The sequence below is a fragment of the Dysidea avara genome, chromosome 9 (genome assembly GCF_963678975.1).
Source record: "Dysidea avara chromosome 9, odDysAvar1.4, whole genome shotgun sequence".
NCBI lineage: Eukaryota > Metazoa > Porifera > Demospongiae > Dictyoceratida > Dysideidae > Dysidea > Dysidea avara.
The window spans coordinates 19,198,368-19,223,346 of NC_089280.1; the positions used below are offsets into that span (position 1 = coordinate 19,198,368).

At 38.8% G+C, this 24,979-nt stretch overlaps 2 protein-coding genes across 3 annotated transcripts in view; one reads left to right on the forward strand and one right to left on the reverse strand.

Annotated features, from left to right (window-relative positions):
* Positions 1 to 4: 4 nt before the first annotated feature.
* On the forward strand, positions 5 to 3,107 carry LOC136267555 (uncharacterized). Its single transcript, XM_066062717.1, has 8 exons — positions 5 to 1,073; positions 1,129 to 1,176; positions 1,237 to 1,742; positions 1,802 to 1,996; positions 2,071 to 2,298; positions 2,364 to 2,589; positions 2,646 to 2,687; positions 2,735 to 3,107. The coding sequence occupies exons 1-8, from the start codon at positions 5 to 7 to the stop codon at positions 3,049 to 3,051; spliced, it is 2,631 nt and encodes an 876-aa protein (XP_065918789.1). The 3' UTR covers positions 3,052 to 3,107.
* A 3,362-nt stretch (positions 3,108 to 6,469) lies between these two features.
* The window catches only part of LOC136266665 (uncharacterized), a 29,626-nt gene continuing 11,116 nt past the window's right edge, over positions 6,470 to 24,979 (reverse strand). For both annotated transcript variants that reach the window (XM_066061663.1, XM_066061664.1), the window contains exons 2-7: positions 23,141 to 24,063; positions 22,023 to 22,196; positions 17,020 to 17,166; positions 16,336 to 16,416; positions 15,416 to 15,494; positions 6,470 to 7,672 (exon numbers count right to left, since the gene is read on the reverse strand). In XM_066061663.1, coding sequence (XP_065917735.1) covers positions 6,888 to 7,672; positions 15,416 to 15,494; positions 16,336 to 16,416; positions 17,020 to 17,166; positions 22,023 to 22,196; positions 23,141 to 24,052 — 2,178 coding nt within the window. In that variant the 5' untranslated portion in view covers positions 24,053 to 24,063 and the 3' untranslated portion in view covers positions 6,470 to 6,887. The remainder of the gene's footprint in view (positions 7,673 to 15,415; positions 15,495 to 16,335; positions 16,417 to 17,019; positions 17,167 to 22,022; positions 22,197 to 23,140; positions 24,064 to 24,979) is intronic.

Here is a 24,979-nt window from a genome sequence, read left to right on the forward strand (position 1 = left end):
GCCAATGCCAGTATCAAATCAAGAACTTCTGTCATCACATCAACCAGCTCTGTTGCCAGACCCACCAGCTCCATTACCAAATCAACCATATAAATTGCTTGCACAAACAGTTCCATTGCCGAAGCAACCATCTTCACTACCAGACCCACCACCTCCATGCAGTCAATCATCTGATTTATCACTGTCAGGTTTGTTTACTACAAAGAATATCGCTGGCCTAGAAGAAAGTTATCCTGATCTTGTGTTTGCCATGAGATGGTCAGAGAAAAGGGAATATCTTGAAATTTCTCAACAAGACACCCAGCAGGTAGCAGGTGTGGGGTGTATGTCCCCAGTGCGAGCTCTGTTTTTTTATTCTGATTCTAACAATGTTACATATGACGTTCAAGCTCTGTTCAGTTCAGTGCAAGCTGGAACAATAGAATCCTTGGATAATGCCCGCCCGGTAATCAACATGGTTTCCCAAAATGCCAGCTATAAATTCTGTCCAGGATTGGAATACCAACATTACTTTGACTTTTATGTCAAAGTAATAAGGTTTCACATCAGCACTGTTCGGCTATGGCAGAGACCTTTTCAGAGGGTTGACTCAATTCACTGTATATTGCTGCATCAACTAGCTCACAATGCTACTATGGAAGAGAAGAGCCAATATGTTGTACTCTGTAAGCAATGCAAGCGTCTGCGTGCTTTGCTTAACCACCAGCAAAACAGGAGTAGTAAAGTTGATCCTTCTACAAAACTCCAGAGGCAGCAGCCATCTTCAAATTACAAATTAAAGCATTTATCCCCAGCCAGTGCACAGAAGCGAAAGAAGGCAACCCAGAGAGAAAGATCAGCAGATAAAGCCAAGCTTGCCAAGTATGAACATCTAGATGTTACTTTAGACGATGATCAGAATGATGAGTTGAATGCTGTTATTGAAAAGATCGAAGAGCAACATAATGATGAATTGGGCAAGGTATTTCAGGAAGGGGAAGCTAAATCAAAGCACATTGGAAACAGTATGCGTAACATATGGCAATCAGACAGGTGTGCTCAGACTACCTTTCTGAAGGATCAACTGCGGAACAGTAAGGGCAATGCTACAGTGCTGTATTTTAATTATAATAATTGTTTGTACCACAGTGAACCGCAAGAGGGGTAACCGTTGGAATCCGGTTACTATTAGAATAGGTTAGTTCATTTATTAGCTAAGTTGTATGATTGAGAATACCACAACTATGTATTTTGTAGCACTGGCCATTTTTGTTCGCAGTCCAGCGGCATATGAGGCTCTCAAGAGTTTTAATGTGTTACAACTGCCTTCACGTTCTACTATTCAGTCTTATACTGGTGCCTTTCTACACGAAGCTGGTGCTTCAAATGAGTCAATTTTAAAGCAGATTGAAAGTTATGAAGCTTTCAAAGAATCTTGTGCCAGCAGTGGAAAGTGCAGACCAAAGTCAAACGGTGTCCTTATATTTGATGAGGTAAAAGTTGTTTCCTCTCTGATGTGGAACTCTAGGAACCATCAGATAATTGGGTTGGCAATGTCAGAAAGGGATCAGGCATCACTGCTAGATGTCTACCAATTGCTTGAAGAGGACAGACACACAAAGATGACCAACTACATACTGCAATTTCTGTGGAGGGACCTCACATCAGGATTTGACGTTGTTGGTCCCTATTTCACCAGTGAAGATGCTGTGTCTGCTAAGTTTATTTCAGCATGTATCTTTGAAACAATCCGATTGTTTCAGGTTTGTTTGATACATGCTGCATGGACAACTTGCATGTAGTTATCTTTTGTGTTGTATAGGTTAATGGATTAAGGACTAGTTTACTTATTTGTGATGGTGCTGCACCTAACCTCACATTTCTGAAGGCTACACATGGAGTTAGTGGTGTGTATGGTGTGTGCAAAGGAACTGACCGTTTCAAGGTGAAGCCTTGGTTCTCCAATCCATGTGATCCCCTCCACAATATTTATTGGCTCATATGTCCAAGTCATCAGGTATGTGCTAGTGTATTGTACATGTTAGCTGTACTATACCGGTATTTAATCACCCTGTTTTATTTTCATTCAAGCTGAAGAACATGATCAACGCATTGTATGCTTCACAAGATGGAGGAACTAGGTCGTTTGAGGATGGCAATGGGACTGGGTTTGGATGGAAAGCAATTGTTGACATGTTTGCAAGGGAATGCCAGCGGCGAGACATAGGGCACGCAAGAATGGTTCCAAAGCTTCGTGAAATCCATGTGATTCGTGATTCGTGGACAAAACTGAACGTGTTCCCAGCCAAGATCATGCAGGTCTGTGTTATCACTATATTGCATACTTGTGTATAGTGTGTAATACGATTTTGTTCTTCCTTTAGCAAGAGCAAGTTCTGTCAGAGCTTAACTCTTACGTTACACAATCCCCTATACCAGATGATGCTGACAATGTTCGTCTGACCTTGCGGTACTTAGAAGCGTGCAGAGATCTCTTTGAGGACGGATTTTTGTCTCATGACAAAATCACAAGCATGGGATCAGAACCCATGTTGTCTATCCACAAAGGATTTAGTCACTTTGAGAAGTGGTACAACGAGCTTTCTGAAGGTTAGTTTAATTAAATGAGGTCATCTTGTGCAGTATGCTAAAAATATTCTATTTAGAGTCCATTGGCACACAAGATCCCAGATTTCTTAGCTGGCAAAGTAAGAATCACAGTTGCTATTCCTATTTATAATGTATACTTTATTAGCATGGGATCTACTGAGAGTATGTGTTTACGGATTCACTGGTTTTGCCACTTGGTTTTTAGACGAATACCCAGAACATTTTATAAGTCCAGTAAGGTTATCTGGCAGTGCAGTGGAGACATTATTTAGCCAGTTCAAGAGTACAGCAAGGGGAAAATTAAGTGCAATGAATTATCCTACTGTTAGAGCAGCTCACCTTGTAAAGCACACTGTGACTCCCCATCACAGCTCTAAGGGATATCGAGATACACCCCTTCAACTTTGTGAAGTTCCACTAGAGAAGAAAAAGTATGAACGCACAATTAAACCAAATCAATAGATGACACGATACATTTTTATGATTTATTTGCAATTAATGATTCTTTAATAATTTAACAGTGTCTTGACATATCGTTATTATAATGTATCTGATGTTGTTCCTTGGGATGACTTGCTTTTGAGGTTAACATGATGACTTAACAGTGAGTCCCTTAGGTTTTGTCCTGCCAAAGTAGCTAAGCCTTTGTGTGCTGCGCTCTGTTGCTTAAAAGAATCTAAAAATTCTTGGATCCTTGTATGGCATAGTTTACGTACAAATTCCTTAAATACACTGTCTACACTCTTGTCACTCATTTCAGAAAATTCTGGTATCTTCTCTCGCAAAATGGTTTCATATAAAGATAACAATTTTGTGTCAAGAACTAACTTGTTAGATATAACAGTTAGCAATTCCGAGCCATACTTTTTGAAACTTTCACCATTGGTATATTCTTTTGTGGCAAGATCAACTTCTTTTATTAGCGGTAACAATTCTACACATGGGAAATACATGTGACCTTTGTCACGGTACTTCAAGCTGTCAGGTATCAGTTCCTTGTCTTCCTTCTTGTGTATACTCAGTTTCTGAAGTATGGTTGTTTCCTCGGAGAGTTGCTGATCATCACCACAGTGCTGCTTTAACTTTTCATACCTACTATGCAACATACTGGCTATAGCCGCCCCTCCAAACCGATAAAATACATCTTCACTGTCTTCTGTCACTTCTGCATTACCACTGGACTTCTTGCTAAAAGATTGCATCACCTTGTGACACTGCCTCAGCAACTGATCAAGTGTGGATGAGCAATACAGAGTTAAAAATCTAGAAGATGCATCTTGAGACAATGCATGTTTCTCCTTCACTTTATGCCACTCTGATCGTGCTGTAAGAACTTGCTCTGCTACTGGATCAGAAGGGTGCAGACCTAGCTGTGTGAGGTGCTGATTCTTTTCAACCAGCAAAAAGCTGCAATGTTTATGCCAGGATATTTGAAAATGAAGATATCGCTCTTTCTTGGTGGAGCATTCAACAAACAGACGAGCAAATGCTAGTTGTAAGTGATGTGCAAGGAAATTTAATGCTTTGGGATCGACAGAGCAGCCAAACGCCTGTATATCTTCTCCTTTAAATAGCTTTTGGCCACATACTTCCTCAAGTGAATGTGAGGAGATTTTATCCGAGTTCAGCTTTTTCACGTAGCTTTCTAATTTCTGTCTTTCTGCCTTCAGTAAAGCCTTTCGACGTTGCTGTGGCTGCTGCTTTGATTTGGTAAGTCTCTTTGAAGTACGAAGCTTTTTGGGTGCTGGTTGGTCTCCACTATCAGATTCGCCACTTGAATCACAGGAATCAGTATCTTCGAACACCTTTGCTCGCCACATGTTTTAATATATAAGCGCTCATAAAAGAAATAATTTTTATTATGTGTGCATGAAGTGGTTGTTGGCCATTTGTCACCTTTGGTGGCTATAGATGATTGCGTAATGTCTGAGCGCTGTGCGTTTGGCGAATCTATAGCAGTTAGACACTCTCCTCTCTCTTCTATTATTATGTACTCTTGCTGTTAGCTACTGTAGGTTAAGTAATGTTTAAGTCTCTAGTTCCTGTTTGTTAGGTTAAGTAATCCAAAGGCTAGATTGTTGTCAGACCTTCAGTGCTGGTCACTGTAAAGCTCAAATAGTAATAATCATACAGTACATCATACTGTATAGTAGGGACCACAAACGTTTGGGCGTGGCCCATGAAAAACATCACCATAAAACCAGCCTCACGTTTCCCTGACAATGATGAAACAGTATTGGTTAGGTAAAACTAAGCTCAAACAAGCCTTCAGATTGACCCAAAAAGCTTTCAAAAAGTTGCTATGAAATTTTAAAAAGGGAATTTTCTATATAGTAACTGACTGACTGAGTAACTGACTGATGCCTTCAGACAAGTATAACTCGATAACGGCTAAGCCTATGGGCTTGAATTTTTCACTGTTCGACATCGCTTCAGCCAGACACGTGCCTTTTGGCACACCGCAGTACGTACAATGCATTCTTCATGGACTTACCTCCTTACTGTGCAAATTTTGAGCACAATAGGAATGTAACACTTCTTATTGTTTTACTGTGATTTAATATCGTGCACTACTCCAGCTTGTTTCAGTACTTTATCAGTGTACTATGGTCCCTACTCTATAGTTGAAAATTCCAATTTTTTTGTGTACTTGTAATAGTAGTAGTAATCAAACTTAAAATATAAATTCTCAAGTTTCCTTGTACTTGTAAAATTTAATGTTTACAACTTATCATACAGTACAGTAGTACTGTATATGAGGGATCATTAAGGTTTGGGTCTTTCTGGCTAAAAAATCACCCGAAAACCAGCTTCACAATACCATCGCAGTATTGGGTAGGTATAACCAACCCTAAATATTTCCAATAGATTGCTACAAAATTTCAAATTCAATGGAGTTTTCTGCTGCCTGCCTGCCTGCCTGCCAGCCTGCCTGCCTGCCTGCCTGCCTGCCTGCCTGCCTGCCTGCCTGCCTGCCTGCCTGCCTGCCTGCCTGCCTGCCTGCCTGCCTGCCTGCCTGCCTGCCTGCCTGCCTGCCTGCCTGCCTGCCTGCCTGCCTGCCTGCCTGCCTGCCTGCCTGCCTGCCTGCCTGCCTGCCTGCCTGCCTGCCTGCCTGCCTGCCTGCCTGCCTGCCTGCCTGCCTGCCTGCCTGCCTGCCTGCCTGCCTGCCTGCCTGCCTGCCTGCCTGCCTGCCTGCCTGCCTGCCTGCCTGCCTGCCTGCCTGCCTGCCTGCCTGCCTGCCTGCCTGCCTGCCTGCCTGCCTGCCTGCCTGCCTGCCTGCCTGCCTGCCTGCCTGCCTGCCTGCCTGCCTGCCTGCCTGCCTGCCTGCCTGCCTGCCTGCCTGCCTGCCTGCCTGCCTGCCTGCCTGCCTGCCTGCCTGCCTGCCTGCCTGCCTGCCTGCCTGCCTGCCTGCCTGCCTGCCTGCCTGCCTGCCTGCCTGCCTGCCTGCCTGCCTGCCTGCCTGCCTGCCTGCCTGCCTGCCTGCCTGCCTGCCTGCCTGCCTGCCTGCCTGCCTGCCTGCCTGCCTGCCTGCCTGCCTGCCTGCCTGCCTGCCTGCCTGCCTGCCTGCCTGCCTGCCTGCCTGCCTGCCTGCCTGCCTGCCTGCCTGCCTGCCTGCCTGCCTGCCTGCCTGCCTGCCTGCCTGCCTGCCTGCCTGCCTGCCTGCCTGCCTGCCTGCCTGCCTGCCTGCCTGCCTGCCTGCCTGCCTGCCTGCCTGCCTGCCTGCCTGCCTGCCTGCCTGCCTGCCTGCCTGCCTGCCTGCCTGCCTGCCTGCCTGCCTGCCTGCCTGCCTGCCTGCCTGCCTGCCTGCCTGCCTGCCTGAAGCCTTCAGGCAAACGTAATTCGATAATGGCTAAGACTACGGGCTTGACTGTTTCACTGTTCAATGTCGCTTCATCCCAAGACGTGCCTTTTGACATACCGCAGCACGTACAATGCACGCATCATGGACTTACCTTTGTGTCCCATTTCTTTCTGCTGACTGCCCAAGGTGTTCATTCGCAGTAGTGGCTTCCTGTTTGTAAATGGGAATTGTCCATATTTTCCATGGTGACTGGATTGTGATTGCAGAGGTGTTTGTGATACTGTTCGTCATTTGTAGCACTGTGTAACAGGCTGAACATAGCTGAAAGCAAAGTGTATTAAATGACCACTTCACTTCCAAACAAGTAATTGATAACTGGGGAGTGTGTTCAGATGAAAACATTAACTCTGGTGCCATCCTTTTCTTTGATGTGGTATGCACTGATTCACCAGTCATAGTAAAATAAAAAATTAGGAATTTTAAGTTCAATTAGGGATTATACTGATTGAAGTTTAAAGCTGATTCTTTGGAATACCTTGAAGGCCTTTACAGCAACTGTCTTTTCCTTGAATTCTGCCTGGTATACTTCACTATAACGGCCAGTGCCTATCTTGACACCAATCACTAAATCATTTCTCTCCATTTCCCATTTGTCTGCTTCACGGGAGAGACTGTTTACTGGCAGTTTAGTTGGGTTTACTGCAGGGTAATCTAGCGTTGTGAACAATTTATTTGAAAGAATTGAGTGATGGTGCACTAACAATCGCAGTGTAGTGAACTTTGCTTCTGGATATATGTAGTAGAGATTTTTACCACTAGAAATTTTGTAATGGTGTGTGTGTCCATTGTATCTCAAACTCAATGAGTATTGGCCTGCTCTGCTCACACTTTCACGAATCAAAAAACTGCCATTTACGCCACTACAGAGTCGGTGTTCTGCTTCTTCTCTGGACACTGAACCATGGTACCATGAGTGTTTTTTTAAGCTGTCCAGTTTGTCAACATACGAAGTAGGTATCCATCCTATAGCTCCACTGTCTGTTTCTCCCTCACACCAATCCCCAACATCATTATATTTCTTAACGTGAATTTTATCACCTTTTTTTAGGGATAACTGGCCAGGACCAATGGGAGCAAAGTCATGTTTTGCTATAAACATGTCTGGATCATCCACATCATCAAGAGCTTCCATTGAGTCCCAATGACTCTTGGTGGTCAGATTATCTCTAGACATCGGATCTTTGTTTTCAGTGTCAATCAAGTCACTAGCCTTAACAATACCTGAAACACATTGAACAACAATACTCAAGAAGTTAAAGATAATTATAAAGAATAATACATCAGTTGTGTTGAGGAATACACATCTACACTTAGAGTAGCACTATAGACATAGCCAGGGTGGGCATGGACAATTATAATTTTGACCATAATAGGTATGTGTGGGAATCAGGAATTATGCTGGCATTTTGAGGTGGTTATAGTGAAGTGGATTAGCTATAAAGTTGTGCATTTTAGTGATAAAAGCACCAACTTTGGCACAGAGGTAGAGGATCACCTTACAAACAAATCTGGATATTGAGCCAATGCAGACCATGCCCCCTTTGATAGGTCCCGCCCACACAACCGCACTAACAAAAAAATTATGTTTAATTACACAATAAACTAAGAAAATGACAAACTGAACATGAACTGACATAGAATTACACTAATTTACCTATTTTAGTATAGCAGACATGGCTAAAATGCACTGTGTGTAGTATTTCTACCGAGAACATTGTTTCAACAGTATACTGTATAGAGGGAAACTTTGGTGAGGGTAAACTTTGGCGAATAGCCAGCTAAATTGCATTTGGCAAAATAAACTTGGCGAATTTGATCTCAATCTCTAGCTAAGATGCTAACCTCAGGTGTTATGAGTAATTAACGGGTTAAACTTTGGCGGATTTGTAGCAAATCGCCAAATTCACCAAAGTTTTTCCCCACCAAAATTTCCCTCTATACGCTGCTAACTTAGTATGAACATAGATAAAGTATTCTATACGTATACTATCTATGGTATGAACAACTACATTATTAGATTCTCATCAGCTGTGAACTCATTTGATGTTTTGTGCAATCATGTAGATGCTCTCATATACTTTAATTCATTTAAGAAGTGTTAAAGGTAGGAAAACATACTGTACGTACTAGTATCTATTCAACCATAATATAACATCCTGTATTATGTACATGTACTGTACATATGATTAAGGTAAATTTCAGTAGTGCGTTAGACTATAAGAAAACCATTGTGTGTACGTGTATGTATATAGCTATACATTTAGTGGCTATCTGATTAATAAGGCCATTGGAAGCCCCACCTATTTTTAGATATACTACTAAAACCATGAAAAAGCAATACAAAAATATGGTGAACCTAATCGTCTTATTACATACATGATTTCTATAGTTTACAATTACTTACATAGATTCTGTGGTTTAAATACTAATACCATACCAGTTTCACTGCCATACAAAAGTTCCTCTAACAGTGACCACTCCATAAATTATAAATTATATAAATGGCCTCTCTGACAAGTAACTCTCTCTAAGGACAGCCTTGGTTGGTGAGATATGCAGTTCCCTTTGTGAAAAATTTTCATCAGGCTTTGTCAATGTCTGCACATTTACTAGTCCTGTCATACAGCAGGATGACAAACTCTGAATAATGTGTGTACCATGTTCCATTGGATCATTTGGTGTATGATACTATAGTAACAGTGCAGCTGTGAGTGCATTTCAGGTATTCCATGCTGACCACACCCAAAATCGGTGTCACAACCTGAATTTGAACAGCTGGACAATGGGTAATGCCGCAGGGTTTGTGACTTTACATGTGTCTTTCTGACAACTCACTGGAAGCTCCCAAAAAAGATTTAGCTTTCCAAAATATATGGCCAGTTATGATCAATTTTGGCTGCACATGCATGGTGGATGACATCATTGTTTTGGCTGGTAACTTGCTACATTTGATGTAAAACAGGTATATCTGGCGAACATAATGTATACAAGGAAACAGTTCTGACCAAGTAAAATTTATTAATATTTTGGTCCCTTATATAATGTAATTCACTGCCATAGTAGCTATAGTGTCTTCAGATCTATTTACTGATGTAAGAGCTCAGAAGAAAGGAGAAATATTTTAATGGCATTTGAGGAAAATATTGACCCTGGAAAAGGCCCATGACAAAGCCTGTGAGTTGGATAGTGACAATGATACCATCAACCTTGCACGAATGCTTGGGAAAGGTAAACCTTTTTGGGGGGTTTCCAGTGGGTTGATCTTACCCCTTACTGCTACAGGCCAATATTTAGAAGGGATTTGGTGACCTCAGACAAACTGCCCTCTGTTAAAATTTACTAGTACCTTACACTAAAAATTGAGGTACTATAACAGAGCAATCAAATATTTGATATTACAGTCAGTTATTCTCAATTTTAATTAAAACAATTCAACAAAAATTGCTGAAATATCACCATATTAAAGTATTTAGCCATTCAAGTGCAAAAATTTTTCTATAGAGTATTTCCCCACACTTGCTAGCTTTTGCATGCTTCCCATGAAAAATGTGTTTCAGAAACATATGCTATACACCGAACAGAAAAGGGTCCTGCTAAGAATCCTGGTTATGGGCCTATGCTAGCCTTAGTAAACATGATACTTGAAAGTCCAACCTTAAGGACTAATGTGAAGAAACAAATGCTATCCATTGCCCTGCTATACATATTAAAATTCAGGCTGTGATGTTTCGGATTGTTTCCAGCTTTGTTGGATATAGTAAGAAGAAAGCATGGAATACCTGAAAATGCACTGCCAGAGCTCACAACTGCACTGTTAATAATATTTTATTATACACCAAATGAGCCAACGGAACATGTTGCACACATTATTCAGAGGTTTGTCATCCTGCTGTATGACAGGACCAGCGGATTATGGTTCATATAGGTCAGCTTCTGTCCATATCCAGCCTCAGTTGGTGGTTCAGGAACTGCTAACAGTGGCCGCCTTCATATATGGCCTCCCTGACTCTCTGTGTGTGGCCTTGATTGGTAAGATCTGTAGCTTCCTTTGCGAAAAATTTTTTTGTCAGGTTTTGTCAATGTGGTCTACTCAAGTCTGCTATGTACAAGAAGGATGCACAACATTGTGTTTGATCACAAACTACACAAACTGAAGTCTGAAGATAACAGTCTTTGAGCAGGCTGTAGGACCAGGTGTCCTACAGACCTTCAGCACTTGTGCTGTAAAGCGTTACTAAATAAATAAATAAATAAAAAACATAATAGCCAAGTGTACACGTGTACCTAGTTAAATTTTTGTAAACTAGCTACTGAGTTCATGTATTAACCGCAGAGTCTATATATGTAGGTCATTACAAATTATAGAATAATTTGACTTCAGTACGTAATAATACAAGGTTCAATACTACTTATAGTATTATTCATAATACTCATAGTATTACTCTAATGGTTGTCTTTTCATGGTTTTGGTGGTATATCTTAAAGTGGGTGGGGCTTCCATTGGCCTTATAAACTAGATAGCTTTGTTTATCACTGAATCTATGTACATATGCATGCAGTGGTTTTCTTATAATCTAACCCACTACAGCAATGTTTACCTTGACCATATGTACAGTACATGTAAATAATACAGGACATTATATAGGGGATGGTTGAATAGATATGCATCCAGATTTGCAAAAAGGTACCTTTTCACAAATTTTACATGCCAGCAAACAAAATGATGTGCCACTTGATTCCTTGTACTGATTAACTTCTTCTCAGCTTCAAAATGCAGCAGGATACTTTAACTGCACTCATGGAAAACTTCGGGCAATTATATGCAATAATAGAAAAGTTATGAAGCTTCAAAGTTCAAAAAAAGGTCAAATTTTGTGTGTGAAAAAGGTATGTTTTGCAAATTTGGTCAAATATTTCCTTGGATGTATAGTATATGTTCTTACTGTTAATATTTTTAAAATATACGAGAGCATCTACATGATTGCTTAACATTAAATGAGAGTTCACAAGTCTAATAATGTAATCACTCATAGTTATACTGTCGCAACAGTGTTCTCAGTAGAAATACTATACACAAAGTGCATTTTGGCATGTCTGTTATACCAAAATAGGTAAATTAGTGTAATTCTATATCATATGGTAGAGAGTTCATGTTCAATTTGTCATTTTCTTTGATTATTGCATAATTAAACATAATTTTTTTGTTAGTGCGGTTGAGTGGGCAGGACTTATCAAAGGGGGTGTGGTCTGCATTGGTCCAATATCCATATTTGTTAGTAAGGTGATCCTCTACCTCTGTGCCAAATTTGGTGCTTTTATCACTAAATGCACAATTGTTATGTATTTTTCAGTTAATCCACCAAATCTGTAATTCCATTAAAAAAGATCAAGATACTCTAATAGAGCAATCAGAAATTCTAATAGAACAGTCACTGAATATTGTTCTAATAAAGCAGTCACATACATAAATACAGCAACCAGCTAAAAGAATAGAAAACTATTTGTGATCGGATCTGCGAAAAGGGACATAATCGCACAAGCCTAAATTTACAGTATAAAGTATTGAATACATTGGGTGAAATACTTGCGTATTATTGAAAAAATTCTGCTATTTTGTTACCCCTGTTTCTTAGTGAAGGAAGGGACTAACAATAAAACCCAGGATATCGTCGTATTCACCTGCTCAAGAGGAGGTGGAAAATCTTTGTTTCGTTGCAGTAGACCCAAGAATACGTAAGTTATGAGCGTTTGTTTACATCATGTCGAAGCGATCATACGCGATTGGTTTTTCTTCACGGATTTAGCCTTTGTGTGCAGTGAAGAAGGATGAATAAAGGACAAACTTACCCAGTAATTGATTCCCCTGTTCATGGCAAACATGATGGTGAAATGTTTAGCTCCGTACCTCAATCTGTCGGTAAGTTACAACCATTTTTGTAAGTGCCTGTAATGTATTTTCTCTATACTTGCTGTACAAATTGATTTTTCTGTTGTTGCTACTTTGTAGGGCTGTAATTCCCAATGTTATTGGCGTATGAAGCTGAAACTGTGCCAGTGGATACACTTGGCTAAGTAGATTATAAATATTTAATAACCAGGAATTCGAAAATATGCGATTATGTCCTGTTTTCGCAGATCCGGTCACATTTGAAAAACATCAATGTAAACAGTCTAATACTGGCATTATTGGCCATAGATGGTGGCATAACTCTGGGCATTTCTCAAAAGCATAATAGATAAAATAATTTTTAAGCACTGCTCAAGAAGCATAATGCTCAACTTTCAGAGCATAAGCTCCAAGCTAACTACTTTTGATAGTTGGGAAAACTTGATGATGGTCAGTCAAGAACTATGATGGTTGGATAAATGCTAGGCATGAGGCTGAAAGAGATGCATGGTAGTGCATCAATAATCCTAATCGTACAGTAAGTGGTACTCTATAGTAGGGTCCATGGAGGGTTTGGGCATTCCTGCCCAAAAATACCATCCAAAAACCAGCCTTAGTTTTCCTTCATAACATGTACAGCTGGCAGTATTGGTTAGGCATGAACAAGCCCAAAAATTCCTTCAGCGTGACCTCCCAACCCTTCCTACAAGCTTCTATGGAATTGTAAAAAATTACTCTTTATAACTGAGCTTTCTGCTAGCTAAGTGACTGACTAATTATGTAACTGATGCCTCCATCCAAGTGTAAAGTTAATATTAAAGAGGTTGATGTTTGATGTTGCTTTGACCCGAAACGTTCCATTTCAATAACTGCAGCAGCTACAGTGCTTTTGTCTCCTTTGTGTCCTATCTGTTTCTTCACTACCACATAGGTATTAATTTGCAGTAATATTTGATGGCCTCAGTACAGCTGGCTGTCATGAGATTTATCTATAATTCTGTAGTGGCTGGATTGATTGCAGAGGTGTTTCTCGTGCTGCTCTTCATTTGTAATGCTGTGTACCAGTTATATAACGAAGCAGAACAACTGATTCACTTATTACTGATTTATAGTCAGGGCACATGTTTAGTCACAATTTCTAGAGTGACTGGATTGATTGCAGAGGTATTTCTCATACTTTTCTTCTTTTGTAATGGGTGGAACAAAGCTGAAAACAAAGCAGAATGGCCACATCACTTTCCAGTACCTTGTAGTCAAGCACGTGTGTTAAGTATTTTTATAATATGTCTGGCCAGCACCATTCTTTCCTTTGATGTGGTATGTGTTGGTTCACCAGTCAATAAATTATATTACAAAAAAGTGAACAATTAAATATAAGGAAAAAGTAGAAAACTTATATTGAGTAGGGATCATAATACTTGCATGCTTACTTAACCTTGCATTTGGCAACTCTAATAAAATAAATCATGTTTATCAGCAGGCTGGCTAGTACAAGTATTAGGGAAGAGGTAGTTGTCAGGTCTGTAATAATTGTTTTAAAAACTGTTGGAATAAGTTAGATTTTTACCGATTTGTTTACTACTTACATAATAAAATGCTCACCCTACTCATTGATTACTTTACATGCGCATAATTACCAGGGCTGGGGGGGACCAGGCATTTTCCCTGGGTTCTACTTTGTAGGGGGACCCAAGAGGACTTCCAGGGGCTTCATAGCTACACAACAGCTATATCCACACATACAATAAACATACAGCAGTGCAAATATTCCCTCAAGACTCGAGGACACAGGAAACCTCAGTAAGAGATACCATCTATCAGCCAGCAAATTCGTAGCATATATTTCCAGGAGCAACATGCTCTTATAAGGCGCTTATAATGAACACTGTAACAATGTGACTTTTTCCACCAAATAGATTGAGGTACTCTAATAGAACAGTCACCCTAATACAGCAATCAGGAAAATATTCGGTTACATTAGCTACTCTAACAAGCTATTAAATTCAGCCTCACATTTAATTTTGGAGAGTATGGTGTTTAAAACTTTCCTGAGTGGTAGCTCTGTAGCTATTTGGCAGAAGGTTTGCTATACAATTGAAGCTTGAGATACCCTAATAAAGTAGTCACTTTAATTATAACAGTCAGATGAACATTAAAAATTATACTGTGATAAACTATCAAAATCACTATCATATTCAATCTAAGAGGGTATAATTTTCCCCAGACCCCTAAATTCTTTTGACAGCCCTGATTAATTACACAAGTATGTAGAATGAAAATTAGAAATTTTAAGCTGGATTAGGGATCAAAGAAAGAAAACAAAGTAGTGAAACAAGGAATAGCTAAAAAGTAGTGAAGCAATTGTCTATACCTGCAGATATACTAGTAGGGATTAAATGTCCATTAGTATATCTGCAGGTATAGACAACCTCTCTTGTTGCACTACATTTTAGCTATTCTCTTGCCACTGAACCTGCGCATACCACACCAAAACAAAAAATGGTTCCAGACATGCATTAAATGTATTTTGCATCTGAACGCACCCCCAACAATTAACTACCGAAAATTGAAGTGGCCATTATGCTTTGTTTTCAGCTACATTCCACCTGTTACACAGTGTTACAAACAAAGTACAGTATGAGAAGCGTCTCTGCAATCAATTCAAGCCCATGGCCTTATCCATTGTTGAGTCATGCATAGCTGGAGGCATTAGTTAGTCAGTTGGTCTGTCATCAGCATAAAATAGATTTTTTTTAAATTCATAGAAATTTGTTGGAAGGGTTTGGGGTTGCTCTGAAGACATTTATGGGCTTGGCTATGCCTAACCAATACTGCCAAGCTGTTATAAAGCAAAGGTGAGGCTGATACTGTTGGGCAAGAAAGCATAATTCATAATTGCAAGGCATGATCAAATAGACCACCACATTGCATACACTCACACTACTACCGCCTTGAACTTTATAGCAGTTAGCCGTACACTGTGCAGTCATCACAGAGCTCTAGGACTTATGTAACATATCACAGACACACACAATTAAACCCACACACACATATCCACACAACACGATAAGCTATACCTTGTGGTTCCATGAATATGTCACTATCAACTGAATTATATGGAGAGTAATTTTTCCTTTTTGGCAAGGTTGCATACATCTAAGGAACATCAACACCATCTATCTAACTATTAACTAAACACTATTAAATAATTAAACTTTGCTAAAGCATGACATGTGAACACTGACATATGTGACTGGCTAAGCAAAAACTGACTGGTTTGCAACACAACTGATACAAGGATAATGGCACAAAACGATAGCTACTTCCACTACTTACTTCCACTACTTGATCGTCACTACTTATTTCTAAAGTTTTATTCTCCATATTTACCCTAGCTTCTTTTCTGGTAGTTTGTACAAGCCACTGGTGATGGCAGTGACGATCTGATGACTGTGCATGGCTATTGATCAGTCAAGTGGGTTGGCACAGATACAAAACAGTCTGTGATTGTGTAGCATTGTATTTAGCTCAATTTAATCACACCTGTGGATCTCTTATGAGACCGTATATATGCTGGCTGCTGGCTTGCCATTGTCTTCTCTGTCATGCCTCCTTTGGGCCCTCCACCCTTTTGAGGTATAGCGAATCCAATCAAAATGATGGGACACAAGGTGAGAATTTTGTATACAGTATGGTTAGATAGGTAGTATATACTATTATATATTATAGCTCTATGCAAGGTGAAAAAGTCTGTGGCAAATTAGAGTCACTCAACTTTACGCCATTATCTCTACAAACTTTAAAAGTAAAGACTAGTTGAGTTTTTGCTCAGTGGGTCACATATTTGGCAAGGAAGTAGGTGTGGAAGAAAACATTACCCTCTACAATACCCTCTACAATACTTTTACTTGTATATAGCTATAGGTAAACAAGTAGTACTAGGAAGATAGAGTTGTGGCTATTATATATTGAGCTCAACATAACAATGTGTACATACTCCAAGTCTTTGAATAACTGGATTATCAGATTGCATCCTCCTCTCAGAACAAGCTTCCTTGACCTTTTGAGTATCAGGTGTCTATCACAAACATGAAATGCAAATAAACAGCAGGAGCATGATTATATATTCATCAGGGGCATATCCAGAGAGGTTTCCATGGGTAGGAAACTCATCTGGATTTCACATTTTCGGAACACTAAGTAACTGAGACTTCAAGATTTCCAAATTAGGAATCCTTAAATTTTTACTTCAAGTGATGATCTTCACACCTTTTATTGTAATATGTGTGCGCATGCATGTGTGTGTGTGTGTGTGTGTGTGTGTGTGTGTGCATGTGCGTGTGCATGTGCGTACGCGCGCGCGTGTGTGTGTGTGTGTTTGTGTGTGTGTGTGTGTGTGTGTGTGTGTGTGTGTGTGTGTGTGTGTGTGTGTGTGTGTGTGTGTGTGTGTGTGTGTGTGTGTGTGTGTGTGTGTGTGTGTGTGTGTGTGTGTGTGTGTGTGTGTGTGTGTGTGTGTGTGTGTGTGTGTGTGTGTGTGTGTGTGTGTGTGTGTGTGTGTGTGTGTGTGTGTGTGTGTGTGTGTGTGTGTGTGTGTGTGTGTGTGTGTGTGTGTGTGTGTGTGTGTGTGTGTGTGTGTGTGTGTGTGTGTGTGTGTGTGTGTGTGTGGCTACCGTCTATTCACCTGCATTGCAATCTGATTTTGATTTTCCATTGCTTTAGGAGCACTATTAAATTTTTCCTGACATTGTTCTTTAAGCTGCCGTATTTCATTTCTCATTATTTGGAGTTGACCTTCATAATCTTTACGTTCTTTCTTACATGTACTAAGCTTTAACAATAAAACACACATATTAGATAATACAAATATAATTATGAGAATTTGTTTTAATATGTGCAAAGACAAGTAAGTGATCAGTGTGATGATATGAATAAACATAAAAAATTAATAGAGTACTATTCAACCTTATTATATATATACTTATATATATATATATATAGTGTAAATTTTTACATTATAGCAGAAACCAAATTATGAATTTTGAAAGGTTAAATCCTTAAAAAAAGGACACATTTCCAAGATTTTGAAAGGTAGAACTTTATTATACAGCAATTTACGGTATACATGTAAATCTCTCGAACATGATGTGACAAACTTAATCCACCACGTAAGCCATTTTAGAGTCACCAGCAAGGGGAGTTGAGGTATAAGCATGTTATATCACTAGCAACTCTTATCTCAATTAGTGGTATAGTAGAAAATATATTATAGCCATTCTCAATCTTTGCATTTACTGGATCACAAGTAAAGTATTTATATTTAAAGATTAACAGATTTCAGAATCAATTTACTTTTGCATCAAAAGGGACTCCTCAAACTAAAAGCCCATTAAACTCACCCATTATGCTGTGTGTACATACCATAATTTGCTTTATGGTTGCAAAATAAATTTGGTAAGCAAAAATCACACAAACAAGTCTTAATTTTTGAGTATATAGGGTGGCTACTAGCTAGGCTATCTAGCCATGTGCCAGAACTTTGTTTAATTTGAGGTTCAAAGATTCCAGACATTGGCTAACTGTGTGGTTCACACATCAAGCATCAAAGAATGTGGCTTTTTTTACCACTGTAGACTGCAAAAAATAGATCGGTCATGTATATAAACATTTTACTCAGTGTTAATCATACAAAAATACTCTTATATACAAAACTTTTTACCATCAACATGAATTTGATACAAACACAAAGCTGTGCTTCAATTTACCTCCAGCTTTGGAAGGTTACACACAAAATTTGATTGATATCATTTCATGAATTCCTGAGATATAAGTCCACAAAGTTCGTGTTAGTTTTTAGTTTTTGTATGAGTTAAATTCAAATGTGTGAAGTGTTCACTTTGAAATATGGCACAGGGTTAAAGACACATTTTAGTAGTAACCGTGATTGAAATCCAGTATAATATACACATTGATAGAGTTACCGCTGTACATGAATAATAATATTATTGATGGATTGATGTAAAAAAATTGTTCTTGCAAACGCAGAGTAAATTGCATGTGAGAAGAAGTTGAAAATTAGTCTGTAGATTGGTTAATCATTGTACAACAGTCCAAGAACACAGTGGTTGGACTTTTGTGTGTCCCAATTTATGGGGCTCATATATAAGTGCAACAAGGCACAAAGGAACATAACACTCAAACTATAGCTGTGTTTTAACCATTGTGAAATTCCTTTGCATGCACAATCCTTTACGTAATTGCCTGGTTATGTTAGCAGTTAATTTATGAGTAGCCATATAAATTGTCTCCTACAGTAGAGAGAGATCTCAAAATGGCTACTGAGTTCACAGTTACAATAGTATTATTGTAAGAGCTGTTCAGACTCTTTAATTAAGCACACAAGTACTTTGACTCATTATGGCTTGCTTTTAAGAACCAGTATCGTATATTGAGTAGCTTGAAGATGATGATGCAACAAACCACTGAGTATGCGCATGCCCTATATGGACTTGATGTTTAAAGTTAATCGGACAATGGTTGGAACCACTAGTATTACGCTCCTTGACGTTTATAAGTTCAAGCTTAAGGTTACGGAATATTACAAAATGCATGGGCAGAACATATTACAAAACCTGCTTTAAATAGGGATGTCAAAATCCTGCAAAATTACGGAATTTCTTCTCCCGTAAATTTCATTTAAAAGTAGCACAATGAATTGTGCGTCTTGCAGACAGTTTAGGCACTAGATTTTTTCGTTTCATAGTAATGAACTGGTCAAAGTAGTGCTCTTCTGGTGAGTTTCCTCGTGATTAGAGTAGCTAGGTGCGTGTATAAGCCCCAATGTTAGATCCCTGCCTAAAAAATGTATGGAAGATGACAGCAGGCTAGTTTTGTCGATCGCCATGCACAACAGTGTTTCAGTTAATCAATAGGTTGGTTTTCAGTCAGTGCAAGATGCAACTTGAACACCTGTATTAGTTTCCTGTCAATGCTACGCAATTGATAATACAAAGTGACATAATCACCCATACGTCACTTGTTTTTGTTTTGTGCCATGGCTACCAATGGTGCTCAATAGAGAAGTCTGGAGAACCACCTATTTGTTTATTTAACAATTACTGGCTACCACAAAAGTAAATGTGGCAAACCTATATATCAATTTGCAACATTTTTCAAACTCTACAAGATGCTGTGACTAAAACATGCATTTGTTAAACTTTTAAAAATCCGTTTGACATCCCTACTTTAAACCAAGCAGAAATAAATAATTTCAACAGCTGTGTTGTGGTAGCAATACAACTAATTGTGCTTGTTTGTTTTAACTGTAGAACAAAGACTGTTCTTGAGTGTGTGGTCCACAATAGAGCGATGTTTTATAAAAACGCGCCACCAAAAACCAGACAAACAGATTACTGAATCCTTATAATTTCAACACAAGTAACTAAACAACTAAAATATCTAGGTCCTGTGGAAGCGATTTTTTAAGTTACTGGTCATATAGATGTTTTATTGAACTTTTAGTAGATTTTTCGAGTAAACCAAGCATTTTGAGGCTTGTATCTCTGTCACTGGGAAGAAACACGCCAAAAACGCTTCCACAGGACGTAATAATTTCAATATACAGTATCTCTATGCCCCGGAAATGCCAATAGAGCCTACAGCTTTTGCTGTATTTGGCGGCAGAAAAACATGGTAGTGACAGCTGGAGCTGAGTGATGTATGGGTTGGCTTACTTGTCTTGCTACAACAACTTGTAGTGTTCTACCTACCTCTAACTACACTGTAGCTGCATAAAAACAGTAAATATGAAGGGCTTCACCTTCATTTTAAACTTTTCACACTGCTAGACTGGTTTTATGGGCTTCTCAAAAAGTATCAATAGGCATTCAAAATTTTGAATGATAGCCTGTGACTATACCGTAACCTTAAAGTAATGATTCATATCTTTAGTGATAGTGATTTTTGAGGACTCAAGTACCTTTTGGAGCAACCCTGAAAGAAATTGAAGGAATACACAGCTATGGAGTTATAATGTAACACCAAGACACACATGTAACAACTGAATGATCAAGATAGTAAAATCAATTTGTTGTCATGCGTATGGGGTGAACCACTTGGGGAGAATGTTAACAAATTGATGTTGTACTACTTCTAAATAAACCAAGTACCATGCAGCAAGCTGAAAATACATCATGATATAATTATTCAGTTTTGTTTTGTTGTATAACACTTTCAGAGTTATCAAGTAATAAGTTATTGTAATCTTATATTTACTAATTCATATAATTCTGTAATTACATTGCAGTACACTGCAAAGGAACAAAGCGCTTAAAACCACTAATAATACACAGAAGTATCTTCTTATATTTTGTTTATAGTATTTTCTTATACAAATTATCTCGGAAAAGCCTTTTAATTTTTGTTTGTGTTAGTAAGGGACACACCCCCCTTTGACTTGAAGGATTTCTTTTTCCTCAGTGGGAGATCTATGTGGGATTTTGTGGTTTCGACAGTTAGCTTAGAGGTAGTCTTTATTATTGCAATATGGATATTTATAGTAAAACCACTGTATTTCAGTGGCATGCAATTGCATTTAATTAACATCCACTGTAGCTACAACTCTCAACAACACTTTACCTTTCACCTTCCACTGCATTAAACATTAAAAATGATCAAAATACTCTAATAGAGCAGTCAAGTAACTACTGTAACAGAGGCAATAGCTTACAGTCACAATGTTTTCAAGTTTGATTATTAAATAGCTTAAAGCATTGGATTACTGCAATTTTAACTAAAAATAGCCTAAAATTCAATCTCAAAGCTTCTAACCCTCAAAAATCAAAAATTTCTGGAGATCTGTGGTTTTATTTTACATAATATTGAGAACATTACTTTTAAAAGTCTTATTGTTCCTGGTAGCCTAGGATGCCAGCTACATAGTTTTCAGCTGTTTGACACCCACACAGCTTACTAATAAAAGCTTTCTCATCAAACTCTAGGAATCACACCAATGATTTGGACATGATCCTGGAATCAGGAATCAAAAGATCATTAGTAATTCGTTGTGTTTCTCTGTATTTCTATGCTTGTATCCTTATTGTAATGATAGTTGTACCAGGAATCACTTAGAATCACAGGAATCCTGTGTGGAATCACAGAATTGGTAGGATTCCGAATCACGTCAATCAAAATCCCTGTAGCTGAAGACCCCTCAGTCCTAATAAACTCACTGCACCCATATTTCAAATCGGCACAAATTAACCACCTTAAATCAAAGCATGGAAATGTATTACAGGCTCTATGCAGCCTTCTTTTCTTGCACACAGGTTGCTTTTAGCGTACAAAGTTTGCTCACATGGGTGCAGAAAGACAAACATAACATACTGCGCATAAACAACACACATGCACATTTTTGGAAAACAAGTTCAACGTGCCCACAGCCGGCCTGCAGTCAGCTGTAGGAACGTGCACAGTTAAAAATTAGCCTGTAGATAAATTAACCATTGTAGAAATGCTTTTTTTCAGTTTAAAATAGATCTGAGCAAAGGCCATGGAGTTGAAAAATCAAACAAGTGCTTGATCAAGATACTATATAGAACAACAGTACACATAGACTAAATGATGGTCACATATGAAACTTTTAAAAGCTAATATTTTCTTTTGAAAGTATTACAATTAAAACTTTACCATAGTTTCCTTGTTTTTTAGTGCTTCTTTTGCCTTGCACAGGTCACTTTGGTAGCTGTCAGCCTGTTGTTTTGCCATTTGATGAAGGTGTTTATAATGATCAATGCTTTTATTAGCAGCAGCAAGCTTATCATCAAGTCTGTCAAGTTCTTTGGTAAGCCTTTCCTTTTCTCCCTAACATGTTAAGTTAAAGTAACAAAATTTGACAGGGATGAATTCCATACAAGCAAATAATATATCCACACTTTACACACAGGCCCTATTTGTGTACAGTTCTGAGATTTACATAACAGTATTAGCCAGGGGCGGTGGAGCGGGTCAAAGAGTGAGGGGGCCAGGCTAGATGTAAGTTGAAGACCAAAAAAAACAAAAACAAAGGTCACAGTCTGCTAGCTGACAATAGCTGCTCCACCAATTATATCTCCTTATTTATGACTACACATACGTATAGCTAGTAATTTGCTACACTGAATACTGTGACTGCTGTATTAGAGTATCCAGATCCTGACTGTTCTATTAGAGTATCTCGATCTTTTCTTGCAAACAGTGTCCCAAAAAAGTGGGGGGGCCATGGCCCCCCTGGCTCCCCCGTCTCCACCACCTATGGTATTAGCAACAAAGAAACTGTTGTGATATTTCTTTACATGTCACACATAGTATGCTTTGAAGTTTTGCTACCAATGAATAAATAATAATAATATGTATCCACAAGTGGGTCTCTAAATGAATTAGAAATTGGCCAGGTTCATCTTGCTATTCCAGTCACAGCAACATGATTTAGTGAGCATTACTAATTTGATCAGGGAACTGCCATAACTACGGAAATAATGCCAGTAATAGAACATATTCATTATTCAGAAACCTTCACTAGAACTGTGAAACAGAAATTAATTTGGCAGGACAAAGGGATCAAGTTTATATAATAATTATAACCAGCTACTGGCAGTTCTTACCTTTAGCTACAAATATGTCATTCTAATTACATGTCATTCCAATTACATGTATTCGTGTCTTTTACAGTTGTGCATAGCACACCTACGTATATCACTCATGATTGCTAAGTAACACAAATACATACAGGACATTATATATACGTATATATGTAACTATTATCTCACCAGTAATGGCTCATAATCAAGCAAGATAGACTGTATTTTGGATACCTTCAAATCTGGTTGCATCTCTCTTATGGCCTTGCAAATATCATTGACAGATGGTCTACGTTTAGGTAAATCTTGTAAGCACAGCAAAATAAGCTCTTTTAATTGGACAGACACTTGAATATTTGCTAAATAATGTTCTCGTCGCTCTACTTCAGTAAGTACCAACTTTTTCCCTGTAACTTCGTCAAGATATGTTTCATCTTTAGGAACAGGCCATATATGGCTCATTGTGTGTATTGTTACACACCCAAAGGAGAACACATCAACTGGTTTACCATAACGTGGGTTAACTGAGAGTGCTTCAGGTGGCATAAAAATTACTGTCCCTGGAGCTTGGGTAGCTGACTTTGCATGGTTCGGATCAATTACCTTAGCTACACCAAGATCAGCAATTTTAGCTACCAGCTGTTTGTTTAGTAAAACATTATTAGAGGAGAGGTCTCGGTGTATGATATCTTGAGCATGGAGATATTGTAAACCAAGGGAAACATCATGTAATATAGACATCTTGATCTGAAACGAAACAGTAGTTGGTTCATGGCTCTGTAAATACTGCTTTAAGCTACAATCCATTTTCTCCATCACAAGCCATGGTAGTTTGGTACTTTTTCTGGGATGGTAAATACCTTGGAAATGTACTATATTGGGATGGCACAATACGCTACATTGAGCACATTCTTGAAGAAATTTTTGCTTGAGTGTGGTAAATCCTTTAGGGCTGGAAAAGTCTACTAGTGCATGATGTATTTCCTTAGCAGCACAAAGTACAGACACTTCAAGTACACGACCATAAGCTCCCTGGCCTATCACTCTCTCAGTGCAAGTCACATTATCCAACTGTAATAACTTTATGTCTTCCATAGTCATTTCAAATTAACCTGTAATGTTACGTACATTACAATCATGCCTTTTGAGAAAAGGCATAGAAGGTTTGCATACATGTATCATACAATTTTAAAAGTGCAACAGTTTATGTCAAGTGAGTATGTACATTGTACATGTAACAGGACACATGATAGTGTGTGTCGTGCAGCCAAGTACAATGCCCAACAGACAAATGTGTGTTTACAGAAACCAAGAAAATGCTGTTTTCATGCATCTGTAGCTCGATAGTGCCTGAAAGTAAATCAACCAGTTTGCTATGAAACCTCCCTTGGAGTAGGGTATCTCCTATTCCAAATTTGAGTCAAATATTCCCAACCAACACGGAGGAGATATGTTCCTTCAAACTTCATTGTATTTTCTTCATATTTCTATTCTTATGTATCAGGGCCAGAGGAAGCACTTCTAAAGTGGTCAGGCCAAGGGGTAGGCAGTATGAAATTTTATTTTATTTTAAATGCTTTTTAATGCAGGGTAAGCCTGCATTAATGGCCTGTGGGCAACATGTACCCACAAAAAAATACTGAGCACTTTGCTGTGTGAATACAATAGGGGATCTGGAGGTATGCTTCACTAGGAAAATTTTTAAAATTGCATGCTCTGAGATTAAATCTGGGACTATTTTCAGCTGTAGATTTCCTAGCAAATTATTGACTATAACACGTGTGTGTTAAACTCACTGCATGTTGCCATAATGTGTCCACATTAAAACACATGTAAATACAGTACTGTTCCCTTTTGTTATAGCTACTATACAAATGCAGCATGAGTCTAACATTTGAAACTGATAGCTACATATCTTAATCGGTGAAGAACTTCCAAAGAACTCGCAATGAATGTAAGAGGTCGTCTTTCTTCCCAACTTCAAAGGGCGGTTGATTTGAATGGTGAATCTGGTACATCTTCCTGGTT

Bases quoted from the DNA above. Each gene is read 5' to 3' on its own strand.
- LOC136267555 (XM_066062717.1), top strand. From the start codon at position 5: ATGCCAGTATCAAATCAAGAACTTCTGTCATCACATCAACCAGCTCTG. The intron at 1,074-1,128 runs GTAAGGGCAATG...TTTGTACCACAG, and splicing joins GAAGGATCAACTGCGGAACA to TGAACCGCAAGAGGGGTAAC. The intron at 2,688-2,734 runs GTAAGAATCACA...ATACTTTATTAG, and splicing joins CAGATTTCTTAGCTGGCAAA to CATGGGATCTACTGAGAGTA.